We start from the raw sequence: 20,584 nt of genomic DNA, 5'->3' as shown, positions 1-20,584 counted from the left end.
AATTACATACCAGACTTTCTATGTGATCATAACTGCCACTTTCAGGAACTCTGGACTGTGGTTGCATAATTCATAGATCTAAATTTAGATCGGTTTGTTGTTTCCCACTGACATTTTTAAAGCTGTCCTGAGGCTATAACTTAAGCATCTTCTGGCAGCACTGACTTAAGCATTATGTCTGTCATTCACCTGCCTGATTCTACTGTCATGCCATTTAGCTGTGTGTAAAGTGGGGAAATTATCATGCTTTAATTTTTAAAAACGAAACAAAAAACTTATACTCCTCCCCTGAGGCTCTTTCTGTTGAATTTAGTTTCCTGATCCAGCTTGCACAGGAAGGAAAGTCTTGAGAGGAGGAACAGCTGTGTATGTATAAGGATTGATTAAGTGGTGTTTTCAAGTGCTTAAATACAGCCTGAAACCTTTGCGTGTTGTAACTCCTGTGTAGCTCCTCATTCTGAGCCTCATACTTGCCTGTCTTTGCATCTACAGATCAGCACCAACTCTTCTTATGATACCAACAACCAATTTTGAGGTGGTCTCGCTGATAGCTCTTTATTCTGTTTCTTTATAATAATTTTTAGAAGTAGCTTAGTCCTTTAATAATTCATTTTATTTAGCAAGTATGCTGGGAACTAAGAGTTGGAACAGTTACAGCAGTTATTTTAAAAATAAAATCACCATTGAGGCAATATTTACAGAAAATCTTGGGCATTGCTAAGGAAGGTGAGATAACTGAAGTTATCAAAACTGCTTGATAGTTGCATTCAGCTATGAGGCTTTTAACTTCAGTGCTTCTTAGAAGGTGGAAGTCTGCACTATAGTTCTGTGTTTGGAAAGAACTCCTAATGTGTGTTCACTTCTGATGTTTGGTTTTGTTCTTGCAGTCAGAGAAGAACTAGTATAGGGCACCGACTCCCACTAAGTGTGCTTGCAGTATGTCTGGTAAATGCATTGAATGTGCAGTCCTCTGGCTGCTTTGAATATGCAGACTATTGTGGAAGAGTCATGAGGCAGCTGGAGCTGGAAGGTAGCTCAAGTTATCTGATCCACCTCTTCACTCAGAGTAAGGGCTATCTTGAACCAAGTCGCTCACGGCCCTGCCCCACCAAGTTTTAAGTGTCTGTAAGAATGGAGGTTGCACAAACTTTGGGTAGTCCTTTCAAAGTGAGGGTATTTAAACACCGATACACCACCCCCACTCCCCTTTACTGAATCTCCCTTTGACTTGTCTATTGACTCACTCACTAGACAGAAAGTCCAGCTCCAACTACCAACTGGGGAGCATAGCAAAGATAATGCCAGCTCAGAAATTTCCCTCTTCACCCTCTCTTCCTAAGATTGTATAGGCCTTCTGGTGGCCTTTGCTGGACTTGCTCCACTATGGCAGATGAGCAGTACAGGTCAGCTACAACTGAGTGTGGGACTCCAGTGGAGTCTCAACAGCACCAAACAGATGGGAATAAACACTTCACCAACCTCCTGGTTATGTTCTGTTTGAGACTGTTCAGCATAGCTGCCTCGTTTGCAGTAAGGGCTCGCTGCTGACCTACACTTACATTACAGAGCCTAGAGGCCTGTTGTGCCGAACTGGTCACCAACCTCTGTTGATACTTGGGGTTGTGCCTGGTGCAGCAGCACTTTGAATTGCCTGTGTTGAACTTCAGTGAGTCCCTGTCAGCGATGTTCTGTGACCTGTTGAATGTCTTTTGGAATGGCAACCCTGCCTTCTGGTGTCAGCTGCTTCTTACATTAAAGACTGGTTATAGCTGGAAATCCTGTTTATTTAAGTCAGGACATGTCACTTTAATGTCATGGCTAGTATAGGAAGAAGGTTAGCCTAGCCTTGGAGTACAGTAATGCCAGTTTCTGGAATCAGGAATGCATTTTGTGTTCTTACCAGCTTAAATGGAAACATGCAAAATATGCTTTACTTTTCCTTGACTTCCTCATGCTTCTTGTGACAGCAACATCTCCTAGAGATACTCAACACCTGTGTTGCAGAACACCAGCCCATGTTCTTGCTCATTCTCTAAAGTGTCACAATTCATTGTGTGCTAACATGAGCAAGCAGGAAGGTGGTTGCTGCAACAAGCTTTCTAGAAGTATGTGCATCTTCCTGGAGTCCCCTTTTGATTGTTGGAATCTTCACTTGGTACTTGCCTGGGTTCTCAGTTTAGTGATAAAATGCCCCAAAGTCATCTGGATGCACCTTGAAGAGCCCCATACACTTTGTTTCCTATTCTAGGGACCGACAGGCTCTCCAGGAGCTGGATGGATCCGTGTAAACTTACCAATGGATGCAGACTTCAGGGGTGAAGTGACAGTAGAGTTTGTTCCATAAAGTATGCAAGTATGCTCTGGTATACTTGGAGCAGATACACATAATCAGGGAGTGAGGAGGGAAGGATGCTGTGTTAGCTCCACTTCAATTTGGGTAGTCTGGTACTATGTTTCATAGTTATTTGAGAGGAGTCCTTTAAGAAACTTGAGACTATAATGACGGCTGTGGATCAATGTAAATGAAACCTTCACAGTAAGAATGTGATTTTCTCTTTGTGAATCTTTTGCTGGGAATAAAGCTTCACTCCCTAGTGTGTAGGTGCTTTGCCCAAGTTCTCCATGCACAGATTTATGGAGTGCAGTTTGTAGTATTAGAAAGGACATAGTTAAATAAAAAAATTGTAGCTGGTCTGAAATTAGCATCTGATACTGAACGTCAATATGTAATTTATTAAACTGCATCTAATCATTAAATGCAGAGATGCCTTTTACTGTGAATAGTTAATGGGAAAGTCTTGGGTAATTTCATAGCTGATTGACTTGGGTTATAGAAGATAACCCAGAAACTTGAAAAACACGTGTTATGTATTGCAGTGTGGAAGGTAGCTTATTGTTGTCTTTTGACAGCTCATGATACAAGGCTGTTTAGTTACTCTGGTATTCCCAGCGGTCATAGCATTAGCCCCATTTAATTCTTATAATTAAGGACATTGAACTGATTCTGATATAGGGGATACAACAGAGGCTATTGAAAGCAAACCTGAAGTTAATAATAGTGTTAAAAGTACTGCCAGCTAAAACAGAGCTCATTAGAACTAGGGGACGTTGTCACGTGTCAAACTAAGTCTTAAGATGTGTTATGACTAAGAAGCATTTTTACTGAATGTGTAGCCGCAGATTGCCTACAGTTGGTTGGTATCTGTCAGCTTTAGGAAATTCTCCACGATAATACTTTTTTTAGTGCAGGTCACCCTAGATTGGTTTTCCTGCTAGGGACATTAAGTGCTGGAATCTGTTTCCAGTTACTTTTTCTTCTGTGTTAGACTCTACCCTTTACATGTGTAATCTCTTTTTCTTCCGCTCCTCAGGTTTCCAGAAGTGGTAGGGCCTTGATGACTCTTAAGTATTGTGCTATGTACAAAGGTTTGGTGGATGAACTTCCGCTGGAGACCTGTTTGATGTGGAGGGTCTCTGGGTCAACCTTCACAGCATCCAAACTCTCTGGATTGGAAATTCCTGGATCTTAGAGTAAATGCACTGGATATGGATTAATTTCTAAGGAAATGGTGTATCTGTATCCAGTAGAAGGATGTTTTCATGTTAATAAAGGAAATTGTTCACGATCCAGTTTGGTCTGGACTGTGAGTGTTGTATGGCAGTCTCTACTGTGTGTATTGTGCTCTGCTTTCTCTTAAGTTCCCTGAGACTTCTTGCATCTCTAACCACCAGGAAAAGTGCATCTTCATATGACCCCAACCTCACGCTTTTGGTAGATGAGAGGAGTCCTTTCTGAGCCTCTCCCATTGCGCTGCTAAACATGTAGTTTAAGGATGTTTCCCCCCACCACTTTTCTCAGACAAGCGAGTCACCACTTCAGTAATTCTCAGAGAAGTGAATTGACTGACTCATCTCACTAGTGTTAACACTAAATGTAAAATTTTACACTTGTGGCATTTTGTTACTTGTTCTGAAAACTATTTAGTCTTCATTCTGGTTTCTTAGATGGCATTAAATGCTTTGATACAAAATAATCCTTTGTCTTTTATACAATAATTTCTGTAATTTTATTTATATATACACGTACATGGAGAAACATAAAAATTGTGGAAAAGCTGCAAGTGCAGAATAGGCTTTGAATTAACTTTCAGTACTTTGAAATTGGGCAGTTTTGCTGTGGGATTAGAAAAGTGTAAAGACATTGTACTGTTAAAATCCCAGTGCAAACATGTCACAACAGTACTGACTTGAAAGAATGGTGAGAAACCATCAGAATACAGTCAAATATTAGAACAGATAATGTAAAATTACATTGGTTTAATTTTTAGCAAATACTTCTAATGACTCTTTTACATTTTGTAGGATTCACATGATGCTTTATTGGAATTTGGGAATAACAATCTCCAAGTATTGGTGGATATCACAAGGGAAGGAGTATGGAAAAATCCAGTTCTTCTTAAGATTCTATCCCAGCAACCGGTAGAAACCGAGGAAGGTAAGAATGTGATTTTTAGAGATGATATGTGGTTATTAAAAAACTACTTGGTGCAGTTTTGGTGGGGAACCAGTGATTTGAAGTCAGAGGAGAGTTGTATTTTAAATTGCATTGTGCAGTAGTATTCATGTGTTGCTAAATGATATTTATGATGAAACTGTCTCACTGACACGCTGGACAATGTGTACCTGCTAATGCATCTCCTCCTGGGCTATACCGTCCATTGGTTTGAATATTTTGAAACTCCGTTTTTAAAAGTAATTACTTCATTTTCCATCATAAAAATACAGAAATTTTGCTCCCTATGGTGATCTTAAATTCTGTTTTTAAATGTTTTCCTGAATGACTCACAGGGAGGAATTCCATGTCCACACCTTTCAGAGGCCTAAAAGATGCATATGGAGGGGTAACATGAGTGTGGAGGTTTCCTTTTATTAAGTTCTGGGATGGGAATCTCATTATGGAAATAAGATTCTGAATCAGAAAATGTTGAGAGGTGAAGGAAAAGGAGTTTTTAGTGTAACTTCATATAATTTTTTAATGTCTTCTCTTAAACTTTCTTGTACTTGCTGAAATTTTTTCATACTTATTAGTGGTGCTATTAAGTACTTGCAGGTATTTTTTAACTCTTCCATTAACATGAGACCACAGTTTATCTTGGTGGTAATCTAAAGTTAAAAATACTATAGAGGTGAAGAACAGCTTAAAATATTTTTTTTAAAAAATAAAGGAACACAAAAAGGGATTTTAAGTCAACCTTTATTCCATAGCAGAACCTTTCTTTCTGGCTTTCGGTAGCCTCTCTTTGAGTTGTGTTAAGTTAGTACTTTTCAGTAAATAAACAAGAAAGCACATTATGGTTATTCAGAGGTGTTGCATTTAAGGTAATGAAATAATTTGGTTAAGAGATGCGTTCTAGCCAGTCCTCAGAGATTAGAGGGGCTGGGGGCTGCTAGACTTCTCTTAATAGCTGTGCCAACTGTATACTGTTGTTATACTGTGCAACCGTAACTATAGGCCTGACACCAGATGCACGAACAGCCCCTGTGCTGTAGGTCCGGTGGCATTCAAGGGTCACAAATGTGCAACATCTTCATGTTCTTATGCAACATCTACAGATCCTTTAAGATTGCCTACGATAAATGCACAAACTGCAGGTTGGTTCTATAGCACTGCACACAAACCACCCCCCCACCCCAACTGCAATCACACACTTAATTCCCAGGTAGTCACTTGGCATAGCCAAGGGCCCAAATCTTACCAAAAGGTATCCCTTGGGGGAGGGGAGCAAGGAGCACAAACACATAAATCTGTCCCTTTGATTTGGTATCAGATTATTGTCCCTCCAAGTTAGATACAAACTCGGGGGAGTGTTTATCTAAGGGTGTATGTGTGTGAGGGGGTGAGACGGTGGTCAAGCCATTGTTCGAGTAATGACACAGCACATTCCTCGGTGCAAGGTGTCTGCTGTTTTTTTGTGGGAAAAGAGGAAGAGAGAGAGATAAGGTCTGCAGAGTACTGCAAAACAGCCATTGAGAGAAGGGGAGGAACAGGAGATAAATCTGCATAGTCATGTCAAATGTTCCTTGAGATAAGTGGAAGAACTGGACCACAAAGCCTCCGCCTCACTTTGCATTCCTCCTTGGTGCCACAGCAACACAAACCACTGGATCTCCATCCAGCCCTGTGTTCCTTCTGGGCACCATGCGTTAAGGAAATGTGTGTTTTGCAGATTTTTCACTGTTTTGCCTTTCCCACACTTCCAGCAAGAGGATATGTAGCTTCCCTGTGCTAGAAAGCATTAAAAAAAAAAAAAAGGGGGCAGCCAAGGGTGGACTGCAGTCTTTGCTAGCCTTCACTTCAGGTGTTCAATAGTATGGCATTTGAATTCCAAGCAGCATTTAATCCCATCTCCAAGATGTCTTCAAAAGAATTGCATTCCACGCTAAGGTCCTGTCTTGCAGTTGTTCCTTTATAGTATTGTTGGGCTGTCCAGTTGCACAGCTGCTGCTCTTAGTGTACTTCTACTCGAGGGCTTGCATTTCAAAATTGGTCCATATTACTGAAAACCTTCAGCTATTGAAGAATCCCTTACTCGGACAGTGGGGGCTAACGGTTAGCTAGCTTTGCAAACTCCCTTTACCTGTCACAAGCCAAGAGCTGTTCTGGAGGACTGGTATGAATTCTAGTCGGAGCAATTTCCTCTTATGTATCTGCATGGGCTCCATTACAGATTAATTTTCTTCTTACACACGTGACTGGTTTTGTCAATAGCTATATTACTAAATGCTGCTACACTTGTTCCTTCCTATGCAGGAGGACCTTGCTGCAGTTCAGACTGTCTCTTGACTTAAGCAGTAATAGCATAGAACTAATTTGTGCGGTTCTCTGGCTTTTAGTTTGAGTTGAAGTTTCTGCTGAGAAACTGATTGACTGGCACATCTCTGACCATGTTGAATTGGGCTGAGTGTAGGTTCCCATTTCTGAGGTCGCTTGGCAACCCTGAAACTATTGATTTCTTAGTGTTCTTTATTGGGTATGTATTTGTCTGTTCAGCCAGATCTGAAGACATGCCCAGAAGAGTGTCCTCACTCACTGATCTTTCTTTCATGTGATGCAAGCAGAGGCAACAGGACCTTAATTGGAGCTCTTCTGGAAATGTTTAACTATACAAGTGCATTGTCATATAGTCTGGTGTAGTCGACCAGCGTACTTCAACAGTCTGAATATGACTTTGGAATCCCTTGTTAGACCACTCTGTCAAAGGAAGATTTCTGAAGTAAATCATAGGGTAAAGAGTTAGACATTTCAAATAAAGGTCAATTCTAAGAAGCCAAATACCTGCCTAAAATGTCATTTCTTACCAACTATCTTGATTTTGTGGCAATCTTGGAAACCTTGGTTTGGTGGGTTTGCTTGTTTTCAGGGTATTGAAGAGCAGATAAACTCTGCTCTTTGTCATTGTGGCCTGTTGACATGCAACATAGCTGCTTAGGAATATCTAAAAGATCTTTCTACCATCTTTTCAAGCTATTTGAATGTGTCAGCACCCATCACGATGCTGGTTGAGTGCTTTCAGCTGGGAATGCAGGGAACAGTAGATAGTAGTAGAGCTTGCATGGTTATCTGTCAACATGTAGGAAGACGTGAGGGCATCACTTGAGAGTGCTCTCCTGTTCCTGCTGTTCTGGTTTGCAGCAAATGCTGTGAAAGTGGTAATTGAAAGTAGTAGCATTATTAGTAATGGAAATGGGAAAATAGGAAGAGAGGGAATGGGGATATTTAATAGCTACAAATACTATAAAGTAATGCTTCAGTAGTCAAATAATTGTGTGTCCTTGCAGATGATGGAGGGGTTTTTTATTTGATTGGTTTTGTTCTTGATAGTGTCTTGGGAGACTATGAGCATGTTGAACAGGTATTGAAGATTTGCAGGGAATTGTAGGAGAGAATGTAAGGCTGGGAAAGACAACACAGAGCATAGGATTCGGTCTCCTGTAATTGTTGCCACCCATTCAATAACATTAAAAAGAAATCAAAATAATGCATATCGTGAGTCACTGAGACATAAAACTATAAAATGTTACAGGAAGAGAGAAGTAGATTGAGGGCATATGTAAAGTTTACTCTTTTCTCAGAAGGCAAGATGAATGTGCCAGGCTTGTATACTGTACACTCTGGTGCAAGGCACAATGAAAACTTAAAGAAATCCTGTTCACCATGCCAACAAATTATGGCATGGAAAATATTTTGACTCCTAAATTTTGCTGCTAATGTAACTGGTTTATCTTCTTAACATCATCAGACAAGTATAATTCAGTGACTGCAGAAGTTACAACTGAAACACCAACTGATCCATGAAGCTGTATCACACTATGTTATGATTAGTAAAATCTTGTTGATTGTGGTTTACTTCCATTTCTTTGTTCAGTCCCTTCTTTTTTTTTGCACCAGGAAGTCAGATGCTGCTGTAATACTGTTTGGCTTGCAGAAAAGTCTGTCTGGAGAGCTGGAATTATTCTTTTGGCCTTCTGTAGGACAGGGTTGGAGCTAGAATTAAGTAACTCCAGATGTCTATTGGATTAACTTAATTGTTTTTTTTCCTTCAGAATCATATCAAGTAAATACTTGTATTGGAGATCTGGAGTCAGTGGTTAGTTATCATGTTTGTCTTCCTTCTTCTACTTGTGTCACTCCTTTGCTCTCTGTGATGTTCTCTTCTGACTACCGGGCTCCATTTGATAGAAGTAGCAGGAATCAAAATGCACTTTACAGGCCACAGCAGGGATGACAATTCTACTGTTAGGCATGTTGAGTAAGGGCCGCAGAAAGAGCTCTAGCTCAATAGTTTTTCAGTTGGTTTAGTCAAACTGCTATTTTATTCTTCAGTACAACAACAGTTTCACAAGGGTATCTTCTGAAGTGTTTTTGTAAAAGGATGCTATTTCAGTTATCTAAAACTTAATTTCTTGTATTTCATGCTTCTTGGGTTTTTGTGGTATGTATGAAAAGCATTCCTAGTTCTTGCACTTGGGGACCTCTGATAAGCCAGATGTGAAAGTAGTTCAACATGCCCAGCTGGAGCTTTGTTTTGTAAACTGGTAGTTCATATTAATGATAATCAGATACATACTTGAATCAAAGATCCTGAAAATGTGACATGTTCTTGTCTCTCTTGATCAGAGTTCTTTATTAGTATTTTTTAATGCACTGGCCCTGAAAAGGAACAGATATCAGCTGTAAATACAGCTTACAAATTTATTCCAGCAAAAGTTTCATAGCAGCTCAGGTTCTGTCAGCTGCTGGGGTGGTTGTTGCTGTTTTGTATTGTCAGCTGGCTCAAGACGCTTGTTTTGGGCATGAATATTTGCTTGAGGAAAGGGCCACAAAAAAATCATTGCTGCTTACACCTTTTAGATGACTAAATGATATGAGCATCCCAAAGTGAACATAATAGATGCTGTTCAGCAGTATGGACCTCCAGCATTTTTCTATGCCTAAGGAAGTGAGTCTTGATACTCTTATTTCAGGTTTTTTTATTTTTTTTTTTGGCTTAACAAGTAATATCATTCAGGAAGAACAAAGAGTTTAGGGTGAGCTTGTTGCTGTGTGCAGCAGATGAATACCAACATCTTGGTGTGGCTCTATGGACATGAACTGGTTTGTAGGAAAGCTGGGAGAACTCTCTACCACACTGCTATTGTAAAATATACAGACCTCAGTGTTGTTTGTGCATACTTAGCATACTTTACTGTGCTTTAGCAGACTGTTCTGTTCCAGAGGTACTTCCAGTGGAAATGCTCACCTAAGATGCTGTTTCTGTTGAACATTACTGATAGTGACTGCAGGCTCTTTTCCATGCTTTAGTGCCATCCGTGTTTCATAAAGGATGTATTCACAATATTGTGGTATAATTTAAATTCATCTTATACTACAAGTGTTTTGGGTGAAAGGGGAATGTCTTATCCTTACTTTTTGGTCCTGAAATAAGAGCCCTTCAGATATGTGTAGAGATTTTTATAGCAAGCTGGTTTAGTCCTGAGATGCTTGGTAGAACACTGGGATAGAACAGACAACAGCAGGCGGTCTAGGAAGAGAAGGAACAGAAAATCTGTTCTTGGACACGTTTGGAAACATAACAGATTTAGGATTCAGTACAGAATTAGGTTCTCTGAGGGGAAAACAACTGTTCTGAGGAATAGGCAGCAAAATGAGGTTTTGTTCCCTTTTCAAGGAAAAGGGGTGTTGTTGCAGGCAGGCTGTTGGAAAGAAAGGGACAAGTCAGATGAAAACTAGGTGCTAAGATAGAAATAAATCACGAGTCAGGTATCAGACCTTTGCTCCTACCTTCACTGCTTACATCTGCATGACAAAGGAGCCCAGTTTGTCGTCTGCCTCCTTTGCAGAACTCGATACAGACTTGCTTAGGTGTGGTGTAATCAGCCCAGGGGCACAGACCTTCCCTCCGGGGGCTGGGGATGGGTTTACGGGGCCACTCCCAGAGATTGCAGCAAGTTGAGACCCTCTTGTTCACACCAGCAGTGAATCCACCTCCTGTATTGCATCAGCAAGTTTCTCTCGTCTGGGTTTAAAGGTAAAAGTGTGAATGTTAACCTGAAAACACCGATTTTTTTTCTGGGTGACTGCAGATACTCTTAACACTTCTCATGTCTTGACTAGCTGGTTGTGATGTATCAGTAAAACCTTAAGTTGAGCAATTGCAAAGTGCATGTCTATCTGTGTAATAAGGAACAAGAGGAATCTAAATCATTCTTAGAGCAGGTAAATAGAATATCTTTTTTTCCCTAGTATTTCTTCTCATGGATCTGATTTTTTTTTTTTTTTAATTCTTCTGTGAGCCAAGAGCTGTAGAAGCAGGGACTACAAAACTGCTCTGACTGCTTGTGGGCACTAAAAATTATTACTGACATGCCCATGAATGTATGCTTCACCTAGATAGATCCCTTTGTTCTGATAGTGAGTAATCAAGCCTTATAAGAATTCTTAACAGTGATCTCTTGGCCACCTTGTTGTGGCAGCAGTGTCTTACATCAAATAGGATGGATACTGAAGCACTGTTAAAATTTATCCTTGATAAATTTTCAAGCACAGTGTCATATACAGATGTAATTTTTAAGAAAGAGAGGAGGCTTGTTTCCTAGCAACTGGAGATCTTACCGCAGACTGTCTCTTGGTCAGACAGCTTTTTTTACCTTCTCCATTGAAGTCGCTTTAATGTGAAGTGTCAGTGTCAGCTATGTCAAGAGTTTGCTGCTCAGAGGTTTCTCCTGTGAAAAATGGAAACCAGTACTTTAGACCTGAATCTTAAAATGACCTCTTATGGGCCACTAGGCAAACTTCTGCAGAGTACCAGTCAGTCTCACTACAAGCATGTAGTGTGTACTTGGGCCCTGAAATGAGTTTTCTGTTTAGATGCACATTTTAAGCCTTCTGCCAGCTAGTGTAGTGGCTGTTAGAGAACATTCTTTTTCTGTTTGGGCAATAATTTAAGTGTAGAAAGCATGAGAATTTTCTTGGTTTGTATTATGTACAATACTCTCTTTCGGAAATTTATATACTGTTGTCTTCTTGGCTACCTGTCCCACATAGTAGTAATAAGATACTAACATAGTGAAAATATTTTTATTCAGTGGCTCTTCCACTAATTTTTTATTCGAAAGCAAACTTTTTTTTTGACTAATCCAGAGTCTCTTGCAGACTGTACAGGTAGCTGGTTGACTACAGCTGCTGCAGAACACTGGTTCTAATATGTGTTTTATCAGAATGTCTCAGACATTTCCATGAGTATTTCTACACATCATCAGTTTGTTCCTTGGTTGATGTGTATTATTGCATGCCGTGTAAGAATATATCTACTCCTTGTAATTCTCAAAGGTCTTTTGCAAATCCTACAGATCTGGAGACTAGTATCAAGCCTTTCTGTAGATGTTTGCTAAGCTAGAAATAGCACCATAGCTGTCTTGAAGCATACTATTTTATCAGCTTAGTCAAAGTGCATGTACCTTTACCAGAGCTTTTGATGCTGTCTCTCACAGTATCCCTCTGGATAAGATGTCCACCATTCAGCTAGACAAGTCCATAATAGCAATTAGCTGGTGGGTCAGACTTGAAGAATTATGGTAAATGAGGTTACATCAGCTGGCAGCCAGTCACCAGTGGGGTTCCCCAGGCCTCAATTTTAGGGCCAGTGGACTTCAATGTTTTTATAAATGATGTGGGTGCAGGAGTTGAATATACATTAAGTAAGTTTGCTGATCATACTACATTAGGAGGAGCTGTGGACTCCCTCAAGGATAGAGAGGCATTGCAGAGAGATCTGGATAGACTAGAGACCTGGGCAATCACTAGCCATATGAAATTTAACAAGACCAAGTCCTGGATTCTTCACCCGGAACAGGGTTGTCCTAGTTACATGTGCAAACTGGGGGATGAGAGGCAGGAGAGCAGTCCCATGGAAAGAGATCTGGGGGTTTGGATTGATGGAAAATTAAATATGAGTCAGCAGTGTGCCCTGGCAGCAAAAGGGGCCAACCATGTCCTGAGGTGCATCAAGCACAGCATAGCCAGCTGGGCGAGGGGGGGGATTGTCCCACTCTACACTGCCCTGGTGCTGCTCTACCTCAAGTGTGTGTGCACTTTTGGGCACCTCGATATAGGACATATAAGGACGTACAGGACACCTCATATAGGACATATCCATATAGAGGAGGGCTACCAAGATGGTGAAATGCCTCGAAGGAGGAATTAGAAGGAGCAGTTAAGATCACTTGGTTTGTTCAGCTTGGAGAAGAGAAATCTGAGGGGTGGCTTCATCGCAGTCTACAACTTTCTCAAGGTAGGCAGCACAGGGAGAGGTGCTGGTCTCTCTCTGGTGACCAGTGGCAGGGCGCAAGGACCTGGAATGGGACTGCATCAGGGGAAGCTCAGATCAGATGTTAGGAAAAGGTTCTTCAGTGCGAGGTGATTGGTCCCTGGAACAGGCTCCCCAGGGAAGCGGTCACAGTGCCAAGTCTGTCAGAGTTCAAGGAGCATCTGGATGATGCTCTTACTCATATGGTTTAGTTTTAGGTAGTCCTGCAAGGGGTAGGGGTTTGGATTCAGTGATTCTTATGGGTCCCTTCCAACTCGAGATATTCTATGATAAGTACCTGGGAGGAGAATCAAACTAAATCTGTGAAGTTTTTAACAGATTAAGTAAATTTTGTTAACTGCTTACAAAAAGAATCTGAAATTACATTTTTAATATTGAATTAGTTCATCAAGTCTCATAATGATTAGTTGTATTTGGTTGATCTAGAGCATAAGCCTATCATGTCTTAAACACAGTTCTTCCAAAGTATTAAAAGATAACATTTTCACCTTCAATTTAATTTTGTATATTTTGGCATTATGTGGGGTTTTAACAATTTGGGTGGAAAAATCTCAGGTCCAAAAGTACATAATGCTTTGTTTGAAATATTTTTGATTCTTTAGAATACGAAGATACAATTAAAAGCTGAAGATTTTTAATCTCAGCAAAACTACTGGTTTCTTGTTCAGTATACTGCATGAGTGTCCTTCAGGCACTGCTGTAGCATACTTGTTGCATTGATGGATGCTATCTTTTGGTTGTGGGAGGTGTCTGTTTTCTGTAGCCCAGTATTCTCTCCCTACATAGTTGGTCTCAATTTGTTTGGGAGAAAATATTCCATTTATTACTGTCACTTTTTATCACACCTAAAGTTTCTTAAGAAAGGTGACCGTATATACTTACACAAGTTTGTAATAAAGTGTGAATGCAGTGGGACAATTTCAGTTAACTGTCAGCTGTAAATTGGTGTATTCTCAAAGGCTTTTTTCTTTTCCTAGCTAATAAATTGATTACACGAGAAGGGCCTTCCTTTCTACAGATGCGAATAAAACATTTGATGAAGTCAAACTGCATCCCACAAGCTACTTTCTTGTCAAAATTGTGTGCAGATTCTTCAGAAATTGCAAATGTTTCATCTTTTCGCCAAGCCTACATCACATGTGTGTGTTCTATGCTGCCTAATGAAGACTCCATTAAGGAGGTTAGTAATCTATAGTCCCTTTTTAATGTATATTTATCAAGCATTTTAGAATGTATTTCTGTAGTACTGAGGAGTGAAGCTGAAGAGTGAAACTGGTGCGGCAGAGTTCCAGAAGAGAAATTATCTGTTGCAGACTGCAGTAGGAAAGAACATTTGTATCGACTGCTGTTGTAGTTAAGTATGTATTATATGCTTGCCTTCAAGGTTAGTTGTGTTTGAAAGCTTAAAAGTTGTAACTTCAGTTCCCCTTGTAAGCAAAATATAATTGGAAAGCTGCCTTTTCTGATTGGAGTACTAGTACTAGAGCAGTTACTTGTCTTCTAGTTGTTCTGACCTACGAAAGAAAAATTGAAACCAAAACAACCAAAAAGCCACAAACCAACCCAACCCCTTTAGAGTCGTTGCTCCAGAACTCAAAACTCGTTTTTGGGAGTTAGTCTTCCTCTTACAGTAACAATCGGTATCGATTTTTGTTAACACATTGCAATTGTAACAGGGGTCATACAACCATACAACTCTTGCCTTGATCTCACACATCTTATTATATCAGTCTCACTGTTCTTGTTAGTTGTATGGGTTTGTAGTTTTAAAAGTGAGACCTCAATATTTTGAGTAAGCCTCTGTGAAACTGGGGGAAGCTTCACATACGTATTAAAAAAAAAAAAAAAAGCACCTCTAATGTCTGCCCTTCCTGAGTGAGTGGCAGACTTGTTTGGAGTGTTCTTGTTATACATGTAAACTATTTTAAAAACATTCCTTCAAAAATACTTCTTTTGAAAAATAAATGTTTGGATAGGTGTACCCTCAAACAGTTCAGTTTTGAGCCACATTCCCCCCAGCATCGAATGCATTTAACAGCTCACTGCAGGCACGATCTGCGTAGTGGAGGCGTTGGGGATATATGGGTAACTTGCAACATGTTCTTTAATTGGATTGACTACTAATGATGAAAGGCATAGAAATCACATTAAATTGTGTTCAGTTTTTAGTTTCGATTAAGAGTTGTGAAGTGTAGTTTATTTGTCTTACCTAGATACTCAGAAAAGTCTTTACTTGCCAGTCAAGTATAAAAACTAGAACACAGATTGATGAATTGAATCAAATTATGGTAATCACTTAATTAAACCTTTTATGGAAAGATTAATCCATTAAGCCTTAAAGCAGTACCTTAAACCAGTATGGTTTATTGACTTAACTAGAACTGTAGCCAACATTGTGAAAAGCATAAAGTCAGTGGTGTTACAGTGCCAGAAGGTTGACACACAGAATTGGCGATATGAGGATTTCCATGTAATGTTTCTTTGCATACTTGGTCACAGGTATTGTGTAGTTGACACTCTACAGAATTGCTGACATCTGAGACTTCTAAAATATTTTTGTTTCAACCTTTGTTTTCAGAAGGCAAGGATTGTGTTACATCTTTGTCTTCCTTACCTATGATCTTCCTTGGGTGGAAAGTTGTCACCTGGAAAGGTTCATTGTATTTCCTTTTTCCTCTTTTAAACATACAGCCTAAGAACAATCCCTTACTCTACAGGCAATGTCTGGAGAGGGCCTCCAAAACATGACTGTTCTTTAGCTTCTCAGTTGAATTATTTTGTGAATGGGTTAATGGGCATTTGCTTAAATTCAGGCTTCAGGTGCTTTACTCTCAGATTTCTGAATGGTCTTTCCCAAAGAAAGCCCAGACTAAAAAACCCTACTTTAACAAGTGGAGGAAAGAAATGGAAAAAAGATGAAAGATAAAGAGCTCAAAGAATGGCAGCTGTTAGAATGAGAGGTGGCAATGGCTGAAAACCCAGTGGGATGAAGAGGGAATCAACTATAATAAAAGAAACAAGGGTTAAGTGGGGTTTCAGAGGAAGATGGGGTGGATGGAGGAACAGGGCTTAGCTAAGAAAGTAAATGTTACAAAAAGGGTGAATATGAGTAAAGATAGCTTCGGGAGGGTTGGAGATAAGGAATTTGTTTGGGAATATTAGGGTATGGTCATCCCTTTTCAGGATGGAAGTGATTGGAATGGCTAGGTCAGGCTTGGAAGTTAAATTGCTGAGTTTCTAAAAGTTAAGGCTGGTGAACTACTATCGATATCTATAGGCAATAACATACATACGTGTGTGTGTATATATGTACACATATGCAATATAGATACATGTGTGTATTTGTGGTTATAACTCTGTGTATATACATTATACATAAAGTTGTCTCTTGCATTTCCGGTACCTTCTGATACCTTGAACTGATCCCGAGGCACACATGGAGCAAATAATATGGCTATGTGATTATTCACAAGAATCTCATGCTGCTCTGTGAGAAACATAGAAAGTAACAGAACTAAGAATTGCTTTCTGGTTTGTTGATTCCAGTGTTTGGCTTGAATTTGCCAATTTTATTGAACCAAGTAAAACACTAATTAGAGGTTCTCCTACACAGTAGTTAACAAGTAGTTAATAACCCTGTTTACTATTGCAAAAAGCATGGAGCCTCCAGTGTTTCATAATCTAAGATGGCTTTCTCTGCAGGGCAGGTGCTAGCCACATGTAGCAATAAATCAGGGTTTTCAAATTAAATAACCAGTTAAAATTAAAGCCAGATTGTTTTAATTGTAACTGCTCATCTCTGTAGGATGTCAGTGCGATTGTTTGCTAGGTTGCATCTGAGTTCCATATAGCCATCTTTTATCATCAAAGTAGGGTTCTTTGTCTGGACTTTCTTTGGGGAAGACCATTCAGAAATCTGAGAGTAAAGCACCTGAAGTCTGAATTTAAGCAAATGCCCATTATCCCATTCATAAAAAAATTCAGCTGGGAAGCTGAAGAACAGTCATGTTTTGGGAGGCCCTCTCCAGACACTGCCTACAGAGTAAGGATTGTTCTTGGGCTGTATGCTTAAGAGCAAGAGGGAAACACAATGAAGCTTGTTAAAACAGTGGGGGAAGGATAGCTGCTTATCATGAGTTTGCATACAAAGATATTCTTAGTTACTATGTTGTTTCCATTGTCAAGTTAAACCAAGTGTTCTCTTTCCCCTGTAATTTCCAGTTTGATTGGAAGATTGCAAGAATTTAGCCTAAGTCTTCCTTGCCCTGGAAACTGTCCATGCTGAATTAAATGCTTTTAATAAAAGAACATGTTTTATATCAAATGTTGAGGCAGCGGCTTCCGAATTCTTGCAGCTGTAGCAGCATTATTTAATGGAAGTAATGTAATATACTGCAGAAGAGTAACCTGCATTTACAGACTCAGAGTACGTTGTCCCAGCTTGGCTAGGCGGGGGTTTACAGTCTCTGAACTGAAACTAAATAGCTTTCAGTCTGTTCATGGTATATCTCTAGCTCCTGAAAGGAGGGTAAGTCTCCATAGACAAGCAGATTGGGCCTAGAAAATCAGGTTGGGTGTCCCTTTTTTTTAAGGAGTATTAACATGATGTCCTACTAAAAAACTAGTAAAAGGCTTAAATTCATAGTAGGTAATTTTTATGATGACATGAGAAATCAAACAAATCAAATGTGGAAGACAAAGACAAGATAAATATTATGTGGTTATATGTTCCATGGAATAACTTTGAGGAGTAAACAGGCATCCTTCTTCTTAATAGAACATGGATGAAGGAGGATGACAGCATTTTTCAACAATTCTAGTATAAAACATTTTAGTACTCTTCTGTAGTCCCTGAACTTTCATTCAGCTGTTGGTCCTGTTGGGTTTCTAACAGAATAACAGAAGCACTAGTCAGCATTCCAGATTCAGTAAAGACACTTTCATTTACTGTCTGGTTTGTCACTGAAGTGACTGGATATTGTTGGATGATTTCAAGCTGTGCATTTGGACTTTTTGCCTTCAGTGTTATTTTAAACAAAACAAAAACATACCCAAGGTCTGAAAAGAGATGGATCATTAACAAAATGATAAATAAACGGGACTTGAAAACGAATTGCCTTGTTGCTTACTGAGTAGTTAATGTCCTGAATATGAGTGAGTCTGGCCAAAAAGAATCAAATCTCTGTATGAGAAGGAGAACAAATCCACTGTGCTGTGTGACCACAGGCTGCTCCAAGGGCCAGATGTGCCTGTTGCTGGAGCTGTTTGTGCTGGTCCAGTGCATAGCAGAAGTTCCAGGTCTTTGTTACAGTGTGACTCTGAGTGAGGAGTAACTGATAGCTATTAGAAATGTGTTTTTTACCATTTTGTAGCCTAAGAAACCCTTGTAAATTAGGTTTTAAGTTTACGGTTTTTAAAACGGTGGTAGTGTTGTTCAGTGATTTATTTTTTTTTTTTCCTTTAATGGAACTGGGAAACTGAGCATGGGTCCTGTCAAGTGATGCCTGGCCAAGTAGATCACAGATAGGCTGCCATGTCGTCTTCAGGTTTGTGGAGGAAACATGTCCCATATTTACATGCACTGACATTTTTTTTCTAAAAACGAAAACCTGGAAGATGAGACTTCTATCAAACCACTGTGTGCAGCCTCTTGCATTATTTAAGAAAGTTCGCTGCAGTAATGAGGAGATTATCAAAGGCAAAAGTTTGGGTCACATAGCTTTGTTTTTCTAATTTGCTTTATAAAATGTGCTGATGGAAATTATAATCTAAAGAATAGGAATAACTGAGTGGGGAGAGGTCGTAGGATACTGAGAGAAACTGGAGCTGCCCTGCTATCAGACATGTATTCAGCTATTTGCACATTAGCTGAAAGTGTGTGTGCCTGTAAGTACCAAAGGTAGATGAGAACATAAAGGTTCTGCTGGCAAAGGATGCTGGAGGGAGATGGTATGCAGCAGTAACCTTTTTAAAAAAAAAAATAAATCTGTAATCTAGAGCAGTGGTGTAATCTCCTTTGCAGTGATGAACACCAGAATTCTTTAATGTGGCCATTGGTTTGGGCTTTTCCATCTTCCCCAACCTTATGGAGATGGCTCTTGATTTGCAGTTATTTTAAGTGCTTATTATCTCTGATATGCAAGGACCAATGAGGTCTGTCCCTTTAGCAAAGCATTGTCACTTAAAACAGTTCTGAAGGTTTCTCTTGCCAGAGATGAGTCAGTGACAACCCCCCCACACCCACCAAAATAATCTGCTACATTTTGCTCTTTTTCAAACGCAAAACTGACACATCTGCAAGTACTTAAAGCTTGTGAATTGCTCTAAAAATGTCTGCTGCAGAAGGTCAGTCATGGGTCTCCAGTGGAACACCAAAAGCCAGGGGACGCTAGAAAATGTTGACATTTGCTCAGGGAACTAGTGTCAAGCCTGTGTGGAAAACTGGGGTAATACACCTGCTTCTGCTTTTCCTGCTGAATGAGATGTCTGTAAAAATTAGTTTGATACATTTTTAACTTCCCTTTGTTCCTTCTGTATAATTTTCCACAATTAACAAGAGACTTGAATTGTTTATAGTAGCAACAGCTGATTAAAATAGATGTTGCTTGAGTACAGTTTATGAATTGGAGTAGATTTCAGTGGAAGAAATGTATTAAAAATAGTGTTGTCTTAATAGTAAAAGCACTTCATAATTACTGCTTGTGGTCTAAAATACATGTCTTATAACCTGTTTTGATGCATGCGTAGCCTTTAAGTAGGTGTTCTAGAACTTCCATGGGCTTTGTCTCTCCTCTAAACACTTCTATTTTTAACATCATGCTTTGGAATGTGATTGTTCAAAATCGGCACTTACGGACAAAGAGGACAAAGAGACTGGCTTTTTCATATCTTTTGACTTTTTTGGACCTGGGTTTTAATTTTAAAAAGGAGAACGGGAGAACGGGGATGCCTGCAAAGTGCAGAGAAGGAATGGGAAGTTTTAGATAGACTGTTGCCTGTGTGTATTTTGATAAGCCGCCCAAAGTGGAAGATGATCCCAAAGAAAAGGAATACTGAAAAGGGATCAGAACTAACATATATGAATTTCTCGTGCCATTCTGTAGCTGAAAGGTGTGATATGAACACACTGGGTATTAAAACAAGACATAGTGTTCTGTTCATGTGTTTGTGAGACCATTTCCTATGATGCAATAAACATGCATTTCTTCTGTAAACATGCGGAGATTAAAGTGCCTTTTCATTTTCTTTTTTTCTTTAAGATTGCAAAGGTGGATTGCAAAGAAGTGCTGGACATCATATGTAATCTGGAATCTGAGGGACAAGAAAACACTGCATTTATTCTTTGTACAACATACCTTACTCACCAGCTTCAAACAGCAAATGTGTATTGCTCTTGGTAAGTAATAAGTAATCTTAATTATTCCTCACTGGCTTCACTGTAAGACAATTGAGCTAAAACAGTACAAAAATATGTAGAGAAAGAAGATATGTCTTTAAATTGTGAAGTGTATCAGACTGAAGTACTTTCTAGATAATTTGTGAAAAGCTAAGTAAGGACTCATTAAAGCAGTAGAGCAGTTAAAAGTAATGTTTAAATCGTTTCAAAATGAAGCAGCACTCGTTGGTGTTGACAGTAATACTTCAACAGTATAGTAGTAAGACAGTATAGACAGTAAGTAGTGATGGATCAGTGCTGT

General features: G+C 39.5%; 1 protein-coding gene across 1 annotated transcript in view; it reads left to right on the top strand.

Moving 5' to 3' along the window:
* RLF (RLF zinc finger) overlaps positions 1 to 20,584 on the top strand; it is a 51,332-nt gene that overhangs the window by 16,978 nt on the left and 13,770 nt on the right. Inside the window, exons 4-6 of the mRNA XM_074926225.1 lie at positions 4,363 to 4,495; positions 13,865 to 14,067; positions 20,147 to 20,283. Of these exons, the coding sequence (XP_074782326.1) occupies positions 4,363 to 4,495; positions 13,865 to 14,067; positions 20,147 to 20,283 (473 nt within the window). The remainder of the gene's footprint in view (positions 1 to 4,362; positions 4,496 to 13,864; positions 14,068 to 20,146; positions 20,284 to 20,584) is intronic.

Source organism: Athene noctua, chromosome 24, assembly GCF_965140245.1.
Source record: "Athene noctua chromosome 24, bAthNoc1.hap1.1, whole genome shotgun sequence".
In the NCBI taxonomy this organism is placed as follows: Eukaryota; Metazoa; Chordata; class Aves; order Strigiformes; family Strigidae; genus Athene; species Athene noctua.
The sequence above is the reverse complement of the archived record's forward strand: the minus strand, read 5'-3'. Positions and strand labels throughout refer to the sequence as shown.